Source organism: Labeo rohita, chromosome 15 (assembly GCF_022985175.1).
Source record: "Labeo rohita strain BAU-BD-2019 chromosome 15, IGBB_LRoh.1.0, whole genome shotgun sequence".
Classification (NCBI taxonomy): domain Eukaryota; kingdom Metazoa; phylum Chordata; class Actinopteri; order Cypriniformes; family Cyprinidae; genus Labeo; species Labeo rohita.
In genome coordinates, this window is record NC_066883.1 from 24,602,848 (window position 1) to 24,628,316 (window position 25,469).

The 25,469-nt window shown below is 36.0% G+C and overlaps 1 protein-coding gene and 1 long non-coding RNA gene across 2 annotated transcripts in view; both read right to left on the reverse strand.

Moving 5' to 3' along the window:
• Positions 1–2,804: 2,804 nt before the first annotated feature.
• LOC127177587 (uncharacterized) lies at positions 2,805–13,764 on the reverse strand. Its single transcript, XR_007829249.1, has 4 exons — positions 13,524–13,764; positions 13,354–13,444; positions 13,217–13,273; positions 2,805–3,326 (listed from the first exon to the last, which is right to left on the reverse strand). It is a non-coding gene; the product is annotated as an uncharacterized LOC127177587 (long non-coding RNA).
• Positions 13,765–16,643: 2,879 nt separating this feature from the next.
• brip1 (BRCA1 interacting helicase 1) overlaps positions 16,644–25,469 on the reverse strand; it is a 41,662-nt gene continuing 32,836 nt past the window's right edge. Inside the window, 6 exon segments of the mRNA XM_051129925.1 lie at positions 16,644–17,528; positions 19,061–19,247; positions 19,249–19,340; positions 19,652–19,709; positions 19,711–19,735; positions 19,845–19,957. Of these exon segments, the coding sequence (XP_050985882.1) occupies positions 16,807–17,528; positions 19,061–19,247; positions 19,249–19,340; positions 19,652–19,709; positions 19,711–19,735; positions 19,845–19,957 (1,197 nt within the window). The 3' untranslated portion in view covers positions 16,644–16,806.

Here is a 25,469-nt window from a genome sequence, read left to right on the forward strand (position 1 = left end):
AAGTCATAATTGCGAGTTTATATCAGGTAATTCTGAGAAAAAAACTCAGAATTGCGAGTTGCAATACTGAATACTTTTGAATAGTGAACAAACATATCCCGTGGTATTTATCCTTACAATACACCTAAAACAAAACAAAACAAAACAAAACCCACACAAAGTAATAAATTAGCCTAGATTGATAAATGCTATAAAAATATTACTGACACAATTAATGAACTTTATTCTAAAATATTTTTTAGACTATAATAATGCCAAAATTTACTGCAGCACAAACTTGGAAGAAGAAAAAAAAAATCACGACACGGTTCAGTGCAGTTGTACAGATAAAAGTCAACTAACTACTCAGCAAAAAAGCAGTTCACATTCACGCTGAAAGCCATTCTTTACACAGCCGTGCTTCCGATGACAATTCATTAGCTCTTCATAACTCATTCGATCTTTGTTGTACTGAATCTTTTGAAACCCTTAAGACATTTGCCATCGTTGGCTTGTGTCCACATGCTAAACTTCCACCTCTGAAAGGCCTTAAACCGGTTTTATCAATTTGAAAACGAACACTACTGATGTTGGGTTGTGCTAAGCCAGATTAAAGGCAACAGGAATAAAAGTGTTTAAAAAAAGAGGCTAAGTAAACAGTTGCCTTTCTCATGATGCTTGTGCACTGTGTGATGATGAGTCAGGGCAAGCGTCGAGTGTTGGGAAAGTGTGCATGCATAATTCACCCTCTGTTTCTTACACAGGCTGTCCGTCAGCACACGGAGTGCCTCTGCTGTTCGGCTGCCACTTTGAAAGGCCTCTGAAGTCGCCTCTCGACACAGAGGCATGAAGGGGAAGGGTGCGTCTTAGTATGTGTGTCTGTGTATAAATCCTGCATCGGAGCTGTCTCTGCCTGCACATTAGGGCAGATGTCTGTCAGCAGAGTTCATTTGCTTAAATAAACCGCCGTGGCACTCCACATGTGGCCCCCATTCATTAGCGTGGCACTTGAAGCCGTGCGTGTTTTGACACACTGTGTTTCAGAGCTTCCAATATTTACACAACCACAGACCACCTACATTCTAGCGAAGCACACAAATGCGCTCGCTGGCGTGCATACGCACTTCTAAAGCATTCAATTTTCACTTAGGTTTCCTTCACTCATTTGCAAGCTCTGACACTTAACCAGAGGGAGGAGGAGCTGAGCATTCTCTCACAGCCTGGAGATTTTTTTCTCCACACAAACCTCTACAAACAGATGTAGCATCCATCATTCTGGGGGCTGGCAGCTGGATTTAACAGCAGACGATTGATTGGTTTCTCTGATGAAATCGCTATCGACTTGTTAAGAACATGCTTACTGTTTACTTAGTAATGGTGCTTTGGCACATTGCATAAGTCGGAATGAAAAAAAGCCTGGCATATGTGGTCGCCACAGGGAGCGACTTGCAATGTAATTAATATTATTATGGTAACACTTTACAAAAAGGTTAAATCCGGAAATGTTCAGTATAATTTATTATTACAGCATTCATTAATTTAGTTTCAAGATAATATGCTAGTGTTCTTTGTTAATCCATGCTCATTATACACCACTTGAAACATCAAAAATGTATTCAGAAATGAACATTAACCACGATTAATAAAAGCTATAAAAATACTGTTCACTCTTATTCCACATTATAACATTAACTAATGATAATATAAAAAAACCTATATTGTAAAGTTTTACAATTATTATCAAGTAGTAATTATTAGTATTAAATGACCAAACAAGTGGACTTTTTCCCTGCCTGCAATTATTCTGCAAAATTCTGTGAAATGGATTTAAATTAGTTTAAATTAGTTATTAAAAACTGTGAGATATAAAGTTGCAATTCTGAGAAAATATCAGCCAGTTCAGAACTGGACCTTAAAACTTACAATTTCAAGTTTATATCTCACTTCTGACTTCTTTTCTCAGAACTGCGAAAATCACATTTTTTTAATTGCAAATGTGAGTTTATATCCTACAATTCTGACTTTATAAATCACAATTGCGAGTTTATATCACAAAATTCTGAGAAATGTCAGAATTGCATTTATCTCTCACAATCAGAGAAAAAAAGTCAAAACTGCAAGTTAATATTTTAGAATTCTGAAAAAAAGTCCAAATTGCCAAATATATCTGGCAAGAACTGAGTTTAAATCTTAGTTGTTGTTTTTTTAATAATCGCAATTGCGACTTTATATCACGCAATTCTGAGAAAAAAAGTCAGAATTGAGTTTATATCTTACGATCTGAGAATAAAAAGTAAAAATATAATAGTCAAGTTAATACTGTACCTTACAATTCTGAAAAAAAGTCCACATTGCGAGTCTATATCTCACAATTTTGAAAAAAAAGTTAGAATTGAGTTTATGTCTTTTCAGTTCTGAGAAAAGACTAATTTGCAAGTTAATATCTCACAATTCTTAAAAAAGTCAGAATTGCAAGTTTGTATCACAGAGTTCTGTGAAAAAAGTCACATTTGCAACTTAATATCTCACAATTCTGAAAAAAAAGTCCAAATGACGAGTTTATATCTCTCAATTCTGAGAAAAAGTCAAATTTGCAAGTTAATATTTCACAATTTTGAAAAAAAAGTTAGAATTGCGAGTTTATTCTCAGAAAAAAGTCAGAAGTGTGAGTTTATATCTCACAATTTTGAGAAAAAAGTAAAAATTGCAAGTTAATATCTTACAATTAAACTCAATATAAACAATTGCGAGAAAAAAAGAGATAAAAAGTCACAATTACCTTTTTTAAATTCTTTATTCAGTGGTGGAAACGGGCTTCCATACAGAAAAGTATATATTCATAACTTACACTAAAAAAATTGCAGCGAAACTGCACTGCCATACATATAAGACAAACCGTAGGATCGGTATCTTTTTTTGAACATAGTCCAAACAAGGATAAACATGTACACGTGCAGGGGAATATGAGGGAAAAAAACTGGACCTTGCATTAAATTTATGACCTGCATCACTATCAGACAAAATAGCTTGTCTGCAGCATTTAGCTGGCAGCAAATCACTAACAGCATGGAACGTCTACCAACAAGGCCCATAGTCGCTGATTTACATTTAACCTTACATTCAGCCCCTTGACATTCTTTGGTGAGCAGGAGACAGACCCTCAAGAACATGGTTATTTAGCACCCTGGGTAGGAAGGAGTGCTCTCTCCTCCAATAGGAGCCTGCTCTGGGGCTTATAGCATGGCATGAAGACCGCCAAGGCTCATAGCTCAGGTAATCCCCACTACGATCAGCATCGAGGAGACAGTTCTCCCAGAGAAGTGAACTTCACAAGCCTTCCACCCAGCCTACAGTAAAATCAAAAACACATGGAGGAATCAGACAACTTTATAGGCACCTAGCTCACAAAACAAGGGGAATGTGAGGTTAAATATGAGCAGTTCAGCAATATCACAGCAGAACATGACAATGAAAGGCTGTTATCCATTGTCTGGCTGATTTGCTGTTGTCTGTGGCTCTGGACCAGACAATGCTTTTACCTGAATCACACAGAAAGAATTCAAATAAGTCTCTGATCAATCTAAGCAATGATGTGTCTGACTATCGGATCCAAAAGCACGGCAACTAGAGATGAAATAAAAGTAAAAGCTTTAAAACATTATTCTGAAACACTGACAGGCTGGAGTCCAGATCGAGTTGGGATAAAGTCCCCCCCAAAGACAGAAGTAGGCTGCCTGGTTCAATATAAGGTCCATCAGCGTCTCTATTAAAAAGTCAATTTTATTGATTCACTTATGTGTGGCAACAGCAATGTTTAACTGTATTAATTAACAACCAACACAAGATTTCTCTCTCATAATTAAGAAATCAATTTTCTACCAAATGGAAATGACAATAGGGAGTTAGGGAGTTACCAAATAAGTGTTTAATTGATTGAAATGATGGCCACTCAAGTACTTAAAACTACACGAAAGAGCCATTTGTTAGTGGCTAAATCTTCAGATACACTTATGTAACCACTAAGTACATGAATATGGAAATAAGATGAAAATATGGGCTGGAAATTATTTGTTTGCCTATAAAAAAAAGACTTAAAAAATGCTAACACTTTATATTAAGGTTCATTAGTTAACATGAACTAGGAATGGACAACACTTTTACAGGATTTATTAATCTTAGTATCTTAGTTAATGTTAATTGCAGCATTTTAGCATAACGAAAAAACAATGAACAACTGTGTTTTTATTAACTAACATTAACAAAGATTAATAAATAGTGTAATAAACATATAGTTCATTGTTCGTTCATGTTAGTTATTATATTAACTAATGTTAACAAATGACACATTATTGTAAAGTGTTACCAAAATAAAAACAAAAAAACAAAAGCAGAAATATGAATAAAACTAAATGCAAAAATAAATAAATAAATAAAATAAAAGTAACACAAAACATTTAAATAAATAAATACAAAAAATGTGAATAAAGCCAAATTTCATAAATAAATAAACAAATAATTAAAATAAATACTCGACACGGTCAAAAACAAACAAAAAAAACACACACTAAAATCATGTGGCCCTGGACCACAAAAACAAATATTTGTAGCAATGGGCAAAAATACATTGTATGGGTCAAAATCATAAATTTTTCTTTTATGACAAAAAACAATATTAAGTAAAGATTATGTTCCATGAAGATATTTTGTAAATTTCCTACTGTAAATATATAAAAACTTAAAAGAATAATAAGAACTTTAAATTTTCTCAATATTTAGATTTTTTTGCACCCTCAGATTCCAGATTTTCAAATAGCTGTATCTCAGCCAAATATTGTCCTACACTGTGAAAAATAAAAAACACAATTTGTTGAGTCATCTTAAAATAATTTGTTACCCTGCTGCCTTAAGATTTTAAGTTCAGTCAACTACAATAAATTTAGTCAACTTGAAATGTTAAGTTGTACTAAGTAACAACTTAGATATTTGTGTTTGCTAAACTTAACAGATGGGTAAGTAATCCAGCTGCCTTAAAATTTTAAGTTGATTCAAATCAAATATCTAAGTTGTCACTTAGTATAATTTAACATTTCAAGTTGAATAAATTTTGACTGAACTTAAAATTTTAAGGCAGCCAGGTTACAAATTATTTTAAGTTGACTCAGCAAATTGTTTTTTACAGTGTATTTTAGCAAACCATACATCAAAGGATTATGTATAAATCTCAATTTCAAAAAATTTACCCTTATGACTGGTTTTGTGGTCCAGGTTTATATTTAGGCCATAATTCAGCATCAGGTTAAACTCAATCACCTAGCTGATAAGCGCCGTCTATAATTTAACATTACAGATGCAAAAAAAAAAAAAAGTATTAAAGGCTTTAAGTAAACAACAGGGGATGAACCACAACAAAGAATGTCTATACTCAGATCAGTCTACTTATCAAATGGTTAAATCAGATTAAGCATCTAATTCTGAATAAACCTCCGAAAGAAATCCGGGTTTATTGTCCAAGGGGCTCCAAAACTATAACCCAAGCCAAGATTTGACAGCTGTGTCTGCAGACAGATTGAGGGGGAGATGTTTAGGAACTAAGATTATCAAAACCAGCCAACAGCACCTTCAGAGACTCGAAAATTACATGAAACTCTTATAAAATGTAACTCTTTCTTATGCCTAAATCAACCATTTATAGTAATTTAAACTGTTAGTTTTAAAGACCAAACACAAGTGGCATATCAGACTTTTTCACCGTGTGTTCCTTAATGCTGTTGTCTGCTCATGAGCCAATTATTGCCAGAGATTATAGGACTAAACCTCTAACAGAGCCTCTTCAGTCCATAAGGTTTTTTTTTGGATTCTAGGCTGTAAAAACTGGCATCCAAGCCAGCACAAGATGGTAACATGACAGACAGATTAACCAAAATGAGGATTAGCTATCCATTACATTACAGATTACGCCTCACCTGCCAAGTCGCATCCCACTTTGAAGAAAAAAAAAAGGATTTATCAAAACTGTTGCAGACTGTTGCTGCAGCAACAAACATTCAGTGACTAGGCAACCACCTGCCCACAAGCCACTCCTAGTTAAAAACCCAAAACACAAGCAGTTATAACATCACCCCACCCACCGGCCCTAACAATGCTATCACAGCTTCTGGCTAACAGCTTCCTTTGCTGTGCAATGTGACGCCCTGGGGACACACAGCCTCAGCTATAGTGTAAAACCTACAAGTCCTGTTTGATTTGTTTACCTTTTCATATCAAAGTCCACTGCTCATACTGCAAAAAATAAATCTTCTAATGATAACTTTAAAGTCAGTTTGGATTCTGTTATTTAACATAAAAAAGGCGTTGGGACATACAAAACATCCACATAAATCGAAAACTTGTCTAAAGTGTCTAAAACTAATTACTAAAGCCCCACCAAGATATTCAAAAGTGATTAAAAATGTATTAAAATATGCAATATGAAAAAGGCTTAGTCATTTGGCAAATGAATGAAGCAATGTTTTCTTTTGTTTCATCCAAAAAGCAGTGAAGTGAAAAGCTCCGCTCTGAATGATCACATTGTATACTCAGCGAAGCGTGATAATTTCCTCTCATGAGACAAAATGAACCAGTTTAATTACAAATATAACATTAACCTCCGTAATGGGGTCAGAGTCTGTCAACCTTCCTCCTCCACATTAAAAACCACCAAACTAAGCCATGTACGCCAAGCTCCGTACAGGCTGTGAATAATGCTTTAAACTTATGCTGCAGTCGGCTGTCGTCACCCTCCGTCCGAGGGTGTCGTCCCGGGCTCATCCTGATAAATCTTCCTCCCCTCCAGCCTGACCTCCATTTGGGTGTGTAACATAGGGCCGATACACTCCCCAGAGGTGTCATCCCATCATTCGCACGGCCACCATCGCACCACGTTAAGCACATCTCCCACTGGAGACAAGCTAATGTTTCAGAGGTCATGTTTGCTCAGGGTTTTTTCTTAGTGACAGAACCTCATCACTAAGAATTTAAATGGCTCATAAAAGGAAAATCAAACTAGTATTATTATTCTACTATAAATATGAAGTTAATACTTCAAACACAGCACAAATTTCTTAATTTGGAAATAAAATAAATAACAGTTAATTATGTGACACATGGACATTTTTAACAGGCCTTCACAAGTAATTTGGCCAGTTTGGCAGTCTGAAAGACCTTGCAGGGTCAAAATGCATTTTGATGGCCATTCAGGTGAAAAGGACTGTACTGATCTACACAGGATACACAGGATAGTGACGGTTTGCATAAGTGGTGACAAAGACCACACCCCAACGGGACACTATGGGTGTGACGCACTTGAATGTGGTCTTGTCAGACTAAAGCAAACAGTCATTTTAAACGGTAATAATGCTCTGAATGATCACATTTTATACTCAGCGAAGCGTGATAATTTCCTCTCATGAGACAAAATGATCCAGTTTAATTACAAATATAACGTTAACCTCCGTAATGGGGTCAGAATCTGTCAACTTTTCTCCACATTAAAAACCACCAAACTAAGCCATGTGCACCAAGCTCCCTACAGGCTGTGAATAATGGCCAATTATTTAATGTGCCCTCAATGTCCTCACCCATTATGAATTAAAGTTTGGACGGCGTTGAGAGGTAACGGCTGAGGATAACACCTTTGAGAACTGCCGAGCTCTGTTCCAAAACAAAGACAAAAAGCCAAGAGGGGGGTTGGGGGGGGGGGTGCTTGGCCCAGCGGTACCGCAACACTGCCGGACAGCAGATGAAACCTCCATTACACACCAACGGGAGATGTGATTAACGTGGCGCGATGGTGGCCGTGCGAATGATGGGATGACACCTCCGGGGAGTGTGTCGGCCCTATGTTACACAACCAAATGGAGGTCAGGCTGGAGGGAAGGAAGATTTGTCAGGATGAGCCTGGGACTGGAGGGTGATGAGAGTCGACTGCAGCATAAGTTTAAAGCAGGTGGTGGGCTGTAATGAAGATGGCTACAGGACAGTTTCCACATGTGTATCAGCATCTTTGAACAAAAGCAAAACTAGCATTTTTGATTTTTAAATTTCAACAGAAACACACAATGACAGTGAAATTTTGCTAAAATAAATTTTAGCAAAATTCCAAATATTAAAAACGAATTGGATCGAAATGTTTGTAAACAAACTTGAAAAAGCCTAGCCAGAAAGTTAAGTATTTTTTAAAAGCTTGAAGTTTGAAGGTTTTAAGTTTGAAGATGATGGGTAGATAGACAAAGAGTTTAAAAACAGTTTACACCAGTCTATTCAGCAAAAAGGCCTAAAAACCATTGAAACTAATTGATTTAGCCAAAAAAGAGAGCTAAAAACCAATTCACTTAGCAAAAAACAGATAAAACAAGTTAAGATCAGCTGATTAAACTAAAACCAGTTGATTTAGAAAAAAGCTAAACATAAACCTCTACAACCAGTTAAAACACAGCTAAAACCAGTTGATTTAGCAAAAAAAAAAAAAAAAAGAAAAAAAAAGGCTAAAAATTAGTTCACTTAGCAAAAACCAGCTAGGACAAGTTAAAATCAACGGATTAAACAAAAAACAGTGGATTTAGGAAAAAAGACAGCTAAAAATAAAACCAGCTGATTAAAAAAAATGCTAAAAATCAGTTAAAACCAGCTAAAAGCAGCTGATTTAGCTCAAAACAGCAACAACCTGTCGATTTAAGGAAAAAACAGCTAACAAAACAGCTAAAACCAGCTGATTTAGTAAAAAGGGCTTAAAAAAAATCTGAAAACAACAACAACAAAACTCTGCAATATATCAAACAATAATGGATATGAACTGATACGAGTTTCTCATATTATCGTTATCACCTACTTTTTGGACTTAGATTACCATTGTCATCAACCAATGCTCACTTAATCTTTAATAACAAAAATAATTCAATAATTTAAATCATATGTAATTTCAGGAATATCCATTTGTCTAACTGTAAAATTCAGCCTCAATTGACTTTTAGCGTTTTTTTTTTTTTTTTTTTTTATTTATTAACAAAATAGTATAGATTTTTAATATTGGCCATTTATAATTGCTTAGAAAACTAAAATAATTAATGTCTGAACAGTATTTACAAGAATTCTAATTTATTATGTTGCATTTCTACTTATAAAAAAACATTACTGTTCAATAGTTTGGGGTCACTAAGACGGAGTCTCTTACTCTTAATAAAGCTGAAGTTACTTGCTTAAAAATACAAGTTAAAACTGTTTACAACTACATTTTTCTTCTATTGTACCCCCCCCACACACACACATTTTACAGTTTATTTCTATGTGATCAAAAATATAGTAAAAATCTTGTAAAATATAACAATTCATAATAACTGTTCTTTATTTTAATTTCTTTATTTTTATTTTAATATGTAATTATTCCACTGACGGCAAAGCTGAATTTTCAGCAGCCATTCCATTACTCAGTCTTCAGTGTCACATGATCCTTCAGAAATCATTCAAATATGCAAGGAAATCAATTAATTTTTAATCTTTGATCAACTTGATTTGAATCTTAAAAACAACAAAAACCTTACTAACCCCAAACTTTTGACCAGTAGTGCATCAAATAAAAATAAAAGTGTTTTGTCACTATGAAATGTTGTCCTCAGTTAATGGGTCAGCTGAATTCAAACACACCAGACATGTTGAAAAATTCTGATGACTACTCACCCACTGCAGACTCTGTGGATCAATAAACTTCTGTTCATGCGTAGAGGTGCAGCCTACAATAGCCTAATAACAACAGACCAGTAAGCCCTTCTTGTATGGTTTAAATCAGTATTTCATGGAATAAACCAATTTATTCCACATTATTGGACAAGATCTCTAACAGACTGGACATAGTGTTACAGCATTTTTAATTTGTAGTACACATACAAACAACATAAAACACGTTGTTATACCTTCAGTGTTTTTCAAGTTACTTATGGCTTTATTTTCGTGTCTAAGTACCTGTCTGGTTCTGATTTAATTAAAGCTCAAGCACTTCCAATCAATAAGGATTTTTTTTTTTCGCAGTTTGAAGAATTCGTTCCATATGGCGTCGTACGAACGCGGCGGATGTTTGTGTACAGTGTGCACAAAAACATGAGAAACAAAGACACAGACTGTGTGCATTCATCTATGCACTCTCACCTAATATAACCACAGAAATAAGTGCTGGCTTAATATTGACTGGGTGGCAGCAGACCAGCACAAACAGCAAAAAGACAAGCTAATGTTCCACAGGTCATGTTTGCTCAGGGTTTTCTCTTAGTGACAGAACCTCATCACTGAGAATTTAAATGGCTCATAAAAGGAAAATCAAACTAGTATTATTATTCTACTATAAATATGAAGTTAATACTTCAAAAACAGCACAAATTTCTTTTGGAAATAAAATAAATAACAGTTCATTAATTATGTGACACATGGACATTTTTAACAGGCCTACATATGTAATTTTGCCAGTTTGGCAGTCTAAAAGACCTTGCAGGGTGGGTCAAAATGCATCATGATGGCCATTCAGGTGACAAGGACTGTACTGATCCACACAGGATACATAGGATAGTGACGGTTTGCATAAGTGGCGACAAAGACCACACCCCAACGGGACACTATGTGTGTGACGTACTTGAATGTGGTCTTGTCAGACTAAAGCAAACAGTCATTTTAAATGGTAATAATATTTTAAAAGTGCATTTTAAGTAGGGCTGGGTATCGAAAATCAATTCCGATTCCAGAATCGGATGCTTAAGGTCAGCAATCAGATACTTCTTGTAAAATTTAAATTTAGATTCCGTCTATCGATTCCTGTATGCAGGTCTTTTTTAAATTTTTTTTTTTTCATTTGTGAGGACCCGGCCTAACGATCTGCCAGGCCCTTGCTGTCTAATCTACGGGCATAGCCTCCAAAGCGTGGCTACACTTGCGATCAGAAGTTGAAAAAGCAAAGTAGCTTATAATATTTGTGATAAGCTAAATATGTTGCAATAGATGCGTCACCAGCAATATGACAAAGCATTTCAATTTAGCAGACCGTTAAAGATCACAAACACGATTCAAATACCAACGTGATTGTTCCTAAATTACAATGATTCATCTGTTTGATTCCTCAACATTTCTTCGGTGTAGCATAAGACCAGTCTGATTTGAACATTCAAATCTGCGTTTGTGCTGTCGCTGACCTAAAGAGAGCCACTGTCATGTATATGAAACAGTTTCACAGTCTTTTCAACCACAGTTCATTATTTCTGTTACAAACATTCAAATAATCACAGAAGTACTGGGATAAAACTTCATAGTCTGGACTTTCAATCATCCTTTTGAAAGTTTATTTGACATTTCAAATAATGTTAAAGATTTATCGATTACGTTGTTATGCCAGTAGATGGCGAAAGAGGGCTGTTAATAATGTATGTCTTTGATCATTCATTCAAAAATAGTGATTCATCCAGTAATGAACCAAGTACATCTTGAGTAAATCACTGAATCATTTACTTATAAATTAGGCCTACATGTAATTTTGTTTAGTTGTCTAATGTTTTTGTTTCAGAATTGTAAGAGAACCACAACTTTCATTAAAAAAAAACAGCAACAAAAAAACAACCACCCAATTTATCCAGAATCACGCAGCTCTATTTTGCAAACAGCTTTTGAATTTTGTTTTTATGTAGCCTGTTGATTTTTGTTCATAGTATTCAGCTGCAACTAAATGTTTAGCAAAAAAAAAAAAGGAAACATGCTTGAATAAACATGCTTGATATCATCTTTTATTCACATTGGAATCGAAAAGAAACAAAATTGATAAGCAGAATTGGAACCGATAATATTCTAACGATGCCCAACCCTACTTTTAAGCACATAAATGCTTTGGTGAGTATAAGAGATAACTTAAAACAAAAAATGGTGCTTAGTTTAACGTGTTAACTTAATTAATTAGCTATGAAAAAATAATACAATTAAAATATTTTAACGCAGTTAACACGCTGGCCCCGCCCCCAGACCTGTACATCTTATATTTCATACAGTTGACAAATATGATGCAGGATAACAACTCCATAAATGCAGTTATGCCCTAAAATTCAAGATAATGGTGAAAAAAAAAAGGCCTGTACATGTTTTGTTTAATATTTATATACATCACATCACAGGATATCACAAGGGCAGCAAGAGCAATATAACACAAGTGCTGATTTTGTCCCGATCACGAACTTAAAGGTGATTTTATACAACAGTTCAGTACAGTTCAGTAAATAAGAAGTTGTTATATTTTAAACACAATATTACATTTTTGAGAACATATTACCCTTGAAGCCATAGCAAAATTGTTGCATGTCGCTGAGCAACACAGCAGTGTTTAGTTTCTGAATGAATCTGCGTTTTGAACAAATCCTGTGAATCAATGATTCAAAGGCCCATTCGTAAAGAGAGCCATGTACTTAATTCCCAAATGAATCAGCCATTTGAACGAATTGAATGAGTGAATGACTCAAAGACATTTACTGCCACCTGCTGGCAGATTTAGTTTTTTATTTAGAGTATAATTTCATTAAAAAAAAAAAAAAAATAATAATAATAAAAACATTAAAGGGATAGTACCCAAAAAGTTAAAATTCTGTCATCATTTACTCACCCTCATGTCGTTTCAAGCCTTTCTTTTGTGAAACATCAAAGAAAATAATTTGAAGCCTGTTATTAACCAAACTGTTTTGGTTACCATGACTTTCATTATATGAACAAAAAATACTGAGATGTATATCAAATTATCCTTTATGTTCAAGTTTACGTTAGGCCATTGCAGCCTAAATGCTTATGTGTAATAAATTTTTTATGTTGAATCAAATAAAATCTTTAATAAAATCTACAATTTGTGATGTCTACTTGATACTTTCTTGTTTAACACAAAAATAGCTTTAAATAATCTTTTGCGGGTATTTTCAGAGTCAAATTAATTTTGTGATTAGATTAATTGACGCATCATGTAATTAACTAGATCACAAATTTTAATCGACTGACAGCCCTATTAAAAAAATGATACTGACCCCAAACCTTTTACATTCACATCTAGCAGTAAACAAAATGCTCTGAACAAACAAATCCTTACCTTTGATCATGTTAAAAATAGAGGATCAAATACTTTTTTTGCTGAGCACATAGCACTAGGAAACTGTGGAGTGGTATGTTTTGGCAATAGTCGAACCCTAGTTTCACTTACCTTGGTTAAGGACTCCAGTTCAAGTTCATTCACAGAGGCAGATTGACTGGATAACCACTGGAAGAGAAACACTCCATGTTACACAAGGAAAATTCAACCACTAAGCGTCCAGTGCAGACTGCCAACACTTGGCTAACCTCTGTGTTTGGGAATGTCTGCCCTCAGATGTCATTTTAAGCCTCTTTGGGAGCCTGTTCTTCCTCAAATACGATCTCTGAACTTTGATACCTGTTCACAGGAATAAAACTAAATACTAAGATATAAACAACTACATTGAATTTAAAGACATTTAAGCAGATTTCCCTACCTGTTTGAGTATCTAAGCAGTCATTCAGTACCTCTACAGGTACTTCACTAGTTATTCTCTGCCTTTTTATCCTCTCTGCAGATAATGGCTCTGGTTCTCCAATTTTCTGCTGGTTACCTCTTTGTGTCTTCAGGATATGGCCTCTCACTTTCTGGTTTAGGTCTAGTTTAAGTAAGGTTGAACTAGTTTTGTGTGGAGCTTGGGACTTCACTGGCACTCTCTCCCTGATCCTTGTTTCTGAACTTTGACCTGCTGAATTTAAGCACATCCACCTTCAGAATGAGCACTGAGAAAATCATAATGCCTGAATGGAATAATGCTTAAAACAGTGGAAAGAGCTTTTTGGTACAGCACTGCTCTTATTAAAAAAAAAAAAAAACCCTTTAACTGATTGTGGAGAGACAAGGGGTGAATTAGGTTAATTGAATTAAATTTATTAGTTTAATAAATGGCTAGCTGGGTCAGGGTCCAACTGTTTTGCAGTTATGCGTGGCTGCAGACAGCTTATTAGGACGTCTTGAACTACACACATTCTCACGCCCTAGCCTTTAGCATCCTCATTCAGATTGATACTAATGGGCCGGTCTCAGCCCGCCATGCAATTACAATAACGAACTGACTGCCTCTGCACAGGGTAGATGAAGAGGGATGAGCTTTAATAAAATTTCTTCCTTGGCCCCCACATTAACGGTGTTGCCGTTTAAGCCCCTCTAACGAGACAAATCTTGTCAGGCTAATGGCGGTTAATTTGCTACAGTCCCCCCCTCTCTGCAAAGTCTCAGGAAAGGAAAAAAAGTAATTTAATATGTTCCTTGGAACGTAATGTGAGTAATAACATATTTCAGAGTCCATTTTCATTCTTATCACAGCCTGCCTATTCGAATACTGCTGCCAGTAACAACACTGATCAAAAATAATATCTAAAAAACATTGTTTATATCTGTGAATGCACAGCATGTGAAACAAACATTGTAACCCATACAGTCATATCTATGTATTTAAATACTAAGATGCCTTTTCCTAATAGACAGTAATAGACATTCTTGTGGAGTTGGTTACTACCAAATTTTAAAATTAATGTTTTTACAATAAATAAACAAATTTTGCTGTTGTTGTTTAAGGTCATGGACACATAAAGAGAAAGGAAAGAAAATTAAGAATATTCTGATGGCTTCAAAAAGCCCTGAGCACCCTTATTAATAGTAATAATAATAATAATAATAATAATAATAAAATAGCCTTCATTGTTATTCTTTGTTGTTTCAGGTTGTGGAAACAAAAGGAGAGAGGAAAGAGTAACACAATACTGTTAAATATAGACAAAACTAGTAAATACAGAAGCCCTGAACATTAAAAAGACTAAAAAATAAAACAGTATTAACATTCTAACTAACCTAAATAATCAAAAGAAACAATTAATTCTATTTTTTATACTACTACTAATAGCTGTTATTACAGTTTACTTAAAAAATATATATATTTACCACTTTATTAAAACAAAAAGATCATTAAAATGAATAATTTTACAGTAAAATGAATGTTAATATTTTAACAATTTTTAACTATTTAAATCAGAATAGAATAGAATTACAACAACAAATAATAATAATAATAATAATAATAATAATAATAATAATAACAGCTTTCTCTGCTGTTCCTTGTTGTTTCAGGTGGTGGAAACAAAAGGAGAGAGGAAAGAGTAACACAATACTGTTAAATAAAAACAGAACTAGTAAATACAGAAGCCCTGAACACACATTAAAAAGAAAATAAAACAATAATAGTATTAACATTCTAACTAAACACCATTTAATTAATTAAAAGAAACAATTAATTATTATTATTTACAATTAATTGTTTAATGTTGTTACAGTTAATCATTTAATACTACTACTAATAAAAGCTCTTATTACAATTTACATTTTTAAATTTAAATTACCACTTTACTGAAAAAATGGTAATTAAAATTATTTTCAAATTAATGTTTTTACAATAAAATTAATGTTAAAATTTTAAAATTAATGATTTTTCAATAAATAAACAAATAAAAAAAACCTCTGTCGATGTTTCAGACAACCCTTAAAATTACCAAATAAATAACTAAACTATTTAAATCATTAAACAGAATAATTACAATACTACTACTACTACTACTACTACTACTAATAATGCTGATAATTTATTAAAAAGTGGTAATTAAAATGATTTTTTTTAGCAATAAATAAACAAAAACAACATGTTTTTGTTGTTGTTGTTTAAAGTCATGGACACAAAGAGAGAGGAAAGAAAATGAAGAAAATTCTGATGTTTCTAACAACCCTGAACACTCTTACAATGACCAAATAAATAAATAGAATAATTACAATAATAATAATCAAACAGCTTTCATTGTAATAAATGCAGATTATTCTAATATTCTAATTAATATTCTAATTAAACAATATTTAATAAATAAAATTAACAATTTATTATATTTTTAATACTACTACTAATAATAATAGCTGTTATTAGAATTTACATTTTTAAATTTGAATTACCACTTTATTAAAATAGTTTCAATGCATTATTTGACCATTTATGTAACACAATCCTTCCTGTTGTCATTTCTTAGAGCTTTTAGTGAGAGGGAGATAATACTACTAACACTACTATTAATACAACTTCTACTAATAATAATTCTGTTATTACAATTTACATTTAAAAATTTTAATGACCACTTTATTAAAAATACTTCGCTATAGAATTAGCCCTGTTCGATGTGTTGTTATTTGTGCGTTTATGTAACACAATCCTTTACATGTTGTCATTTCTTAGAGCTTTTAGTGAGAGCGAGACAGAAAGAAGCAGCTTCCTGTGCCTGTTTACAGACCCGCCTGCCCTTGGCGCCCCGGCCCCCAGCACTACACAGCTGCCCCGCGTTTATATTCAGAGTTCACACAAATAAAACTTTACTGGGCTGTAATTTCGGAGTAAAAACGTAGAACCTCTCAGCCGAGTGAAATCGGCCATGTCAACCCCTGCCCGCACCTCCCTTGCATTTTTAGCCCCCACAGTACAGTACATCTCATTAAAATCAACCCGGTCAAGACATCACGTCGCAGAGAGGAGGATATGCTTGTCAGTTATTTTAATAATTCTTATAAAAGATACACATATTCTCAGAAGCATATTAAAGACAGATCAGCGGCCTTATGTTAGGATTAAAACGTTCATTATTACACCAATTAAGACAATAGACATACATTCACTCTTTTCTTTCCTCATCATACATAGCTAAACATCATCAGTCATCAATTGTAATGATGCACGGTTGGCTGGTTGGAAGCACGTGTTTAAAATAGTTGGTGAGTTTACCTGAGCCTGCTGATGTGCTGGGCCTTTTCTGTCTACATCTGGAGAGTCTACGTAACCGACTACCGTTGGAGCCATTTTTTGAGCCAGTATCTGTACCGCAGTTTAAACCTGTCTGCTCTGTACTACTCTGTAACATTGTGCTTTCTGGGACAGCGTTGCTCACAAGGTCTTCAGACAACATCCTCTCACTCTGTTCTGAACCCAAGAGATCCTCCAAAAGAACACTGGCTGTGCTATTAGCGACTTCTAGAGGAGATTTCTCCACATCTGTAGTCTCTTCCTTCTCCTCCTCATCTCCTTCAAACAGCTCAGGGCTGTAGAAAATACTTTTTTCATTCTCTTCAGTATCTTCATGGTTCATTCCACTGGGGTTCTGCTCCGAAGTAGAGGTAGGGATCACTAAGTGCTGCTCAAGTTGAGGTTCTGAACTGTCGTTTAGGTCAGGAGAACCATTTATTTGGTGGTTTGGTTCCACAGGGATAACCTCATGCTGAACTTGCTGGTTGATCACTGGCTCGGATTGGAAAATAGGAGTCTTGAAGTGGCTACTGACTGGAGTGGAGGCGAAGAGGTGGCTTGTAGGCCACTGTGTTCTTTGGACATTACGTTCTCTGCTTGGTTCAGATGGGTGCTGGATATTCTTTTGGTCACCTGTTCAAACAGAGAGACACAAAGACATCTGAGTGACAATTATACAAAACTCTTGGGTGTGTATGCCAGCTCAAATGTACGCCTCAAAGCAAAATCTTTGGTTAAAACAATACAGTCTGCATTGTCTGTCAGACAAAATGTATTTGAGGGTTAGCTTTGATTAAGTGGTGGAGCTCAGAGTTTCTATGATAATTGTGTATGGGTCTACAATATGGTTTATATGTCTGAATAAGTGGAGTCTCTGATTTGTTCTCAAGTGTGCGCAAATACTCACGCTCAATCTACCACAAACAAAGGTCAAAAGGATTTCATTAAAAGCAACAGTCAGACATCTGCTCTTCCCAAAGCTGTTCAGTCAGTCAAGGGTCACAGGGTCTGACAGGGGCAATGAGGGGTGAAGAGCGTGTACAGTACACACACATACATGCTACATTTACACATACACACACGCTCAAATACCAGATGGTTTTACATAAAGGTATCCACAATGCAAAAAAAAATAGCTGATCCAAAAATGTACTCACTCTCACATTGTTTTAAATCCATTAGATTTTCTTTTTTCTTTGAAAAACCAAAGGAGAAATGCTGAAGAATGTACTGGTCTCTTCTTTACACAGACTACCTTTCAAAGTTTGGGGTTAGTAAAATCTTAACCAGCGATGCACGATATTATCGGACCGATATCGGAATCGTCTGATAATGGCAGGGGTGCCCAAACTCGGTCCTGGAGGGCCAGTGTCCTGCAGAGTTTAGCTCGAACCCCATTTAGACACTCCTGAACCAGCTAATCAAGCTCTTCCTAGGCATTCTAGAAACTTCCAGGCAAGTGTGTTGAGGCAAGTTGGAGCTAAACTCTGCAGGACACCAGCCCTCCAGGACTGAGTTTGGGCACCCCTGAATAATGGCGTTAAATGTAAATATCGGCATCGGCTATGTTTTGATTTAAAGGTCAGAAGCTATAGCTTACATGAACACACACACACACACACACACACACACACACACACACACAAAAAAAAAAAAAAATCTCACAAACAATTAAATTATTTTATATAGAGAGATTTCTTGGTTAATGTGTAATATCTTATATTTTTTAAACATTATAAGCTCTGAAAATGATTTGTCAGAAGTTTGAGAACTCTTTTGCTTTAGAACAATTAATAATTTATTTATAAGTTATTTTCAAAGCTTCAGTGTACAGTAATTTCCGCACAGGAGAGACTTGGTGTTGTTTCCAAACAGAAGGAAATATACTGGTATGGGCATCGGCTATCGACCAAAATGAGTTGAAAAATATCGGCATATCGGATACTGCAAAAATACAAAATCGTGCATCCCTAATCTTAACTCTTATTCTCACTAAGGATGACCGTGGTAGTTGTGTTGCTGTCTATACATGGTCAGAAAGCTTTTGGATTTCATCAAAAATATCTTAATTTGTGTTCTGAAGATGAACGACATGAGGGTGAAAAATTAATGACAGAATTGTCATTTTTGGGTAAACTAACCCTTTAAACACCCTAGCCATATACCTGTTTCAGAAGACCTGCTCTCAGAGCTAGCCGTCGGCACGTCGGTGTGTAGGTTTGGCTGTGCAGGCTGAGGGTCAAATGGCTTGTGAGGGGTGATCATCTCAGGAGGGGGTGAGGCAACAGTGGAGGGGCTTGGGCATTGAAGGACAGCCTGAGATTGTGTCTCTTCGAAGGTCTCTACTGCCCCCCCGCTGGCATTGAGAAAAGGACTCCAGGGACTGCATGGCGCCAGTGAAGGTGTCATGGTGCCTCACTAGCTGACGCACCCACTTTGACAGGCCTGAGAGAAGAGGACAGCAGCGTTTGACAAACATTTAACCACTCTGCTTGACCACTATTTTCATAACTCTCTACCACAGCACTGTCAATCCGTGTAGATTTTCAAGTAATGAATGTTTTCAACCCATCACTGTTACATGTAAAAGAGCAAGACCTTATGTACACATTATCTGGCCGCAGCCCACAGTCTAACATTTCAAAACCCCTGCGGTAGGTTGTTATCTCCATCTAGTGATACAGAAATGCAACTACAGCTTGGTGACACAAAAAAAAAAAATCATTTTTTGCACTTTTTGACCATTTGTTATTTACCTGTGATATATTTGTTTGGGTTCGTCCTAAACCGGTCATCTACCAGTATAAGTGCCCCCCCAGTCATTTCGATGTCGTATACACCTATGAGGACAGCAAATATGTTGTTACACCAAATTGGTCTTAAAAGATTTATACCATGTCAGAGTAATTGCATATATATCAAATCATGTGAAATTCATGTGGCTCTGACCTTCCAAGTGCCTGGTTTAATGCCCGATATGCTTGAATCTCGTACCACCGCCCACCAGGCAGAAGTCCTCGTGACTTGGCATGCTTGTCATTATATTTCATCTTCAGTTCAACCTGCAATGCAAAAGAAACAATGACTTGAACCAAAGTAGCCCCTGTAAAAACATTAAATAGAATTTCAGGAGATAGTAGGGGTAAAATAAAAAAGTCCTCACAACTTTTGGTACATGTCTTTTCCCCATGTGTGATTACTCAATGAGCATGAAGCAGCATGAAGTCTGAGGTTTAAATAAATAACTACTTTTATTCAGCAAGGGTGCATTAATTTGATAAAGAAGTGACGGTAAATACATCTATGCACCTTATTTTTCCCGTAAGAGTGGGCACGGCCATTTGTAAATTTTATGGGTCTGGCTTCTGGTCTCATCCACGTCCAGCTATTTTTAGCTGCACAAAACAGCTGGTTTTGCTGCTTGATATTGCAAATTCTTATTAAAAAAACAAACAAACAAACAAAAAAACATCTTAAAATGATAATATTTTTAATATTTATTGATTTTTACAGTGTTTTTGATCAAATAAATGCAACCTTGGTGTGCATAAGAGAATTAAAATCTTACTCAAACCTTTTAATGGTAGTCTATACATATACATTTTCCTGATTTTACTATGACTTTGTATTCTATTCATTTATAGTGCTGGAAAACATTTTCCCAAGTTTATATATGCAGGGTTTTCCAGGATCATGGAAACCCTGTGGAACTTCTGATGAACAAATTCATTATATCATTCATTATATACAGTATGTCATTCGTTGAGCCCTATGAAATGGTAAATTTACAGGTCTTCTGCAAGGTTGCTGGTTTAGGCAACTCAAAAGCCAATCCTGAGGCTACGTCTGCATGCGGATACGTTTCAAAACACCCGCCGTCCAAACTAGTTTTTTCAAGCTTTTTCCAAAAGTTTCTAGAACCACACTGAAACGTCGAACTGAAACTGAAATGTTTAATTTGGCTTACTTCACATGTGCAAAACCTTATGAAAGCTCACTGAGATGATACAGAAAGAACAGACATAAAAAGTTTTCAAGCAATTCTGCTGGTAGGATCATTTAATTTATGAAAATATGTCATCATTCACTAACATGTTCAGGTCACCCAAATTTAATTCACCCAAAACGGAGAAAAGATGCATTTTCAAATGATAACATATTAAGGCCGGGACACACCAAGCCGACGGTCGGCCATAGTCAGGCTCTCGTCAGGCTTGTTTGTTTGGTGTGTTTGGGACTGTCAGGGCCGTTGAGAAAAGCGAGAACTCAGACGAGTCAGTGCTGGAGAATTAAAGCGAAAACAATGTTTACTTTCATATATCACGTTTATCCCATATATCTTTGTTTCAGTTTCTCCTTTTGAATAACAAATATATACTATTAAAAGCTACTGATACAGACAGCTAAATCTTTTCACGCAGGCGCAGAATGCACATGTTAGTTTGCAGTCGGCTATAGTCTGTGTGGTGTGTTCAAGCACAGCTTTATGTCTAGATGCTGCCGACGCGAAGAGACAACACTGTCTGCTTTCGTCACTGCTAGTTCTTTGAAGTCGACTTGGTGTTTCCCAGCCTTTAGTGTGAACAAGTTTCTGCTCAACTTAGCCTTTCGTGTTTCACAGAAGAAAGTCTTGTAAGTTTAAAATGAAAATAATTTGACAATTTAGTTCTAGTACAAATAAAGATTCTTTTATAAACTCAGTAGACAGTATTATTCTTCACTAACTTTACATTTATGACCCTGGAACCACAAAACCAGTCAATTATTTAAAATTATGCTATCATATCATATATCACCTGAAAGCTGAATAAATAAGGTTTCCACTGATGCATGGTGAGGATAGGACAATGTTTGGCCAAGATACAACTATTTGAAAATAAGGAATATGAGGATGCAAAAAACAAAATATTGAGAAAATCACCTTTAAAGTTGTCCAAATGAAGTTCTTAGCAATGCATATTATTAATCAAAAATTAAGTTTTGATTGATATTAATGCTAGGAAATTTACAAAATATCTTCATGGAACATGATCTTTACTTAATATCCCTTAATATCCTAATGATTTTTGGCATAAAGAAAAATCAATAATTTTGACCCATACAATGTATTTTTGGCTTTCGCTACAAATACACCCGTGCTCCTTAAGACTGGTTTTGTGGTCCAGGGTCACATATATCAGAAGACCCAACAGGCCACACCTGGGAGTGGGGCAGCTGCACCACCATCGTGCTGCTCATACAGAAATAATTAGATTAACACTGGCAGGAGGTAGGACTGCAGAGCGGTGATTTGCAGAGGGCAAAGCTCCCCTGAAGATGACACCCTGAGCCTGAAGTGCTTTCATACTCGCCTGCCCACACCCGCTGATCCATTGCAAAGAGGCGGAAGAAAGAGGCCACCAGACAATAGGCATCTGCTTTGCCATAAAAATGCCAGGGAGCCATCCATCAATTTTCACCCACTGCCCTCACGGTTTTAATGCTAACCTTTTTGAATTGACAAGTGAAAAGTTCAAATCCCGTCGAAAGGGACAGGACGGCGAAAGCCTTAACTATTTGTGACAGGTACTGTGTTTACAGATGGCACAACCTGTATGAGGGCATGACCGTTGCAGGTAAGGCTCGTCTCCTGTACACATCAGCTCTGCGTCATCCGCAATGTTGTCACACTCCATAATCAGGAATATTTAGAAACACATGGACACGCTGACATACACACAGGGCTGAACTGAAGAGCAAACACTTCAGCATGAGCGAATCCGCCATCTGATGCACAATCTCAATCTCTAACCCAGTGGAAGGGTTAAAAGCATCTGGATAGAGATCCTGTCGTCAACTAAAGGCCGCTACCCCGAGGCCGACTGTCATATAAATCCAATCAGAGTCTATTTCACTATCAAGGCCCTTCACCTCCCGGTACCATGTCAACACTCAATCCGACATGACAGCTTGCATATGTGAAAAAGCCAATTCTCGCTGCTAGCCAAATCTCCTCAATGTGCAAGAAACCGCAAGCTGGAAGGGATTACGTAAAATGTCAGGAGATAGCCCACTCTCACATCAGCTTCAACCTCTTTACCTGTTCATCCTTAAAAACAGACATTTGACCAAGAGGCATGCATCGCAGCAGAGCGGAACACTGCCGCCGTCTTGCCCGTCACCGAGATCTCGTAGCTTGCTGTCTGTCCGTGTTAGGAAACAGCAGAGCGGGTCACACTCAGAGTCCTCGGCTCCGCAATTAAAAGGAAAATCAAAGAGAAACGAGATACAACATTCCACACAAACCTTTACAATTTAACACACTTTCCATCGTCTCACACAAGCTGTTCATTAGGCATCGAGACACGGCATCAGCTGGAATAGCCCTTTTACTGCCTTTTAAATCAGAGATTATTTTTCTTAGTGAAACAAAACATGTTCTCTCCAGTTTTTATGTTCACCAGAGGCTATTTTTATGTGCGCACCATCGGTTTAGACTGTTTAAAGTTCACCTTTGATCTTGCTCCCAATAACGGACTAATAAAAGTAATACTCTCGTTTTAGAGGCACTTTAATAGCTTTTCTGTCTATCTGGGAAGACTGTGCAGGCATCCACACAACAGGACCTCTACTCTGACTAGAGAGTAGTAAGTAAGTAGTAGTCACAAGTTGCAATGAATTTTAAGCATGTTCGTACCAGGTTCAAAGTTTGAAACAAACAATAAGGAAACTTTTTTTTTTTAATCTGGGTGGCTCCCTGCGAGTGCCAATGCAAACATTAATGTGCTTGTTAGACTGGCTTTGTATTTAATAACTGTTGCACACTGACAGTAAATGGTATCAGTGTCGTCTCTTTCCTTTGAATTAATAAGGTCATATCCTAGATATCACCAGGGGTCATCTCCACCTAGGGTGACCACCTGTCCCGCTTTTGCACTGTACCGCACAACATTTCCACCCCTTGTCCCGCAAGTCGCATACTGAGAAAATGTCCCGTGAGTCGGGTTTTTAATGTTGGTTTTTAATGATCACATTAAGAAAACTTCCATGTGTTCTTTTGCCTTTTTAAGAAAGCTTTTTATTTATTTGCAGACCTCATCCAGTGATATAGAACCACCGACGGAAATGGTTGAGCACACATGGAAAAACACGATATTCTCAATTCATTTTAACAATAAATAAATAAATAAATAAATAAATAAATAAATAAATAAATAAATATCGCTGCAGCTTTCAGACGCGACAGATCAGCACATAAGACAATGGATGTAATCAGTATTTACATAGCATAACAACAGAAATCAGTCTCACATGTGTCCCACATTGTCCCGCAAAATCACATCTATGTCCCGCAACAGCCCTATTGCCAGGTGGTCACCCTATCTCCACTATCCATGCACTCAACCAAAGGAGAGGCAACATCTTGCATCAAAAGCATGCATGCAGACTACCAGTGTATATAAACACTGTTGTTTTGTTAATTGATAAATGGTGGTGAACTGTTGTTTCCTTGTATGAACAATGAACAGATGGACTCTTTTTAAACAATAGATTTCTATGACTTTGCCAGTCAGATTTGAAAAAATAATTTAGATTCAAACTGATTTTGGAAACTGAATCATTTATTATTCTGTTAACTGATCTGACCAATTCCAGTTTGACTCAAAAGAACAATTCAATGACATATTGAAAACAACTTTTATTTTAATGGAAATGTAAAAAAAAAAAAGTATACTATTAAAAATATTGTGTTAAAGATATTTTAAAGAAGTTAACACTTTTATTCAGTTACTTTTACTCAATTACTATTATTTAGGACGCATTTAACTGACCAAAGGTGATTAAATTTTTTTATATTGTTACAAAAATAGCCGTAATGGCTGCTGAAAATTAAGTTTTGTCATTACAGGAATAAATTACACTGTAAAATAGATTGAAAAATTCTAAATAATAATACTTCACAATATTACAGTTTTTATTGTATATCCAAACAAATAAACGCAGCCTTACTGTATGGCACTTTCTGTTGTGCTGGCCGCTGGGTTCAGCGTAGCCCTTGAGATACAAAGCGATTTGCACTACGCTGGCCAGAGCAAAGTAGGTAGTGTTTTAAAAATTTTTAGCGGGAGTTCTACTTGGATATCCCGTTTCTACTGGCCTCATGGATAATCGTCATCGCTAATGTGCGGTCTGCTGCACGTACAATTTGGTCAACGCAGCAACAAACAATCCTCACGTGGCATAAGCCTTTAAAATGAATGGGTTTTGCAGTGCATTTCACGTCTTTTGTCAAAGCCGCATTAAAGGAGATCTGTGCCCCTTTTACAATGTGTAATATAAGTCTCAGGTGTCCCCAGCATGTCTCGGTGAAGGTTCAGCTCAAAATACCCCACAGATCATTAATTATATCATTTTAAAATTCTCATTTTGAGTGGAAGCTGAAACATACTGTTTTCATGCATGTCTCTTTAAATGCAAATGAGCTGCTGTTCCCCACCCCCTTTTCCATAATAGGGCTGTGCCTTAACAGCGTGTACTTTAGGTTAGAGTCCTGCATTTACGGCTCTTTGCGGCATGTGCTGCGAAAGATAAAAA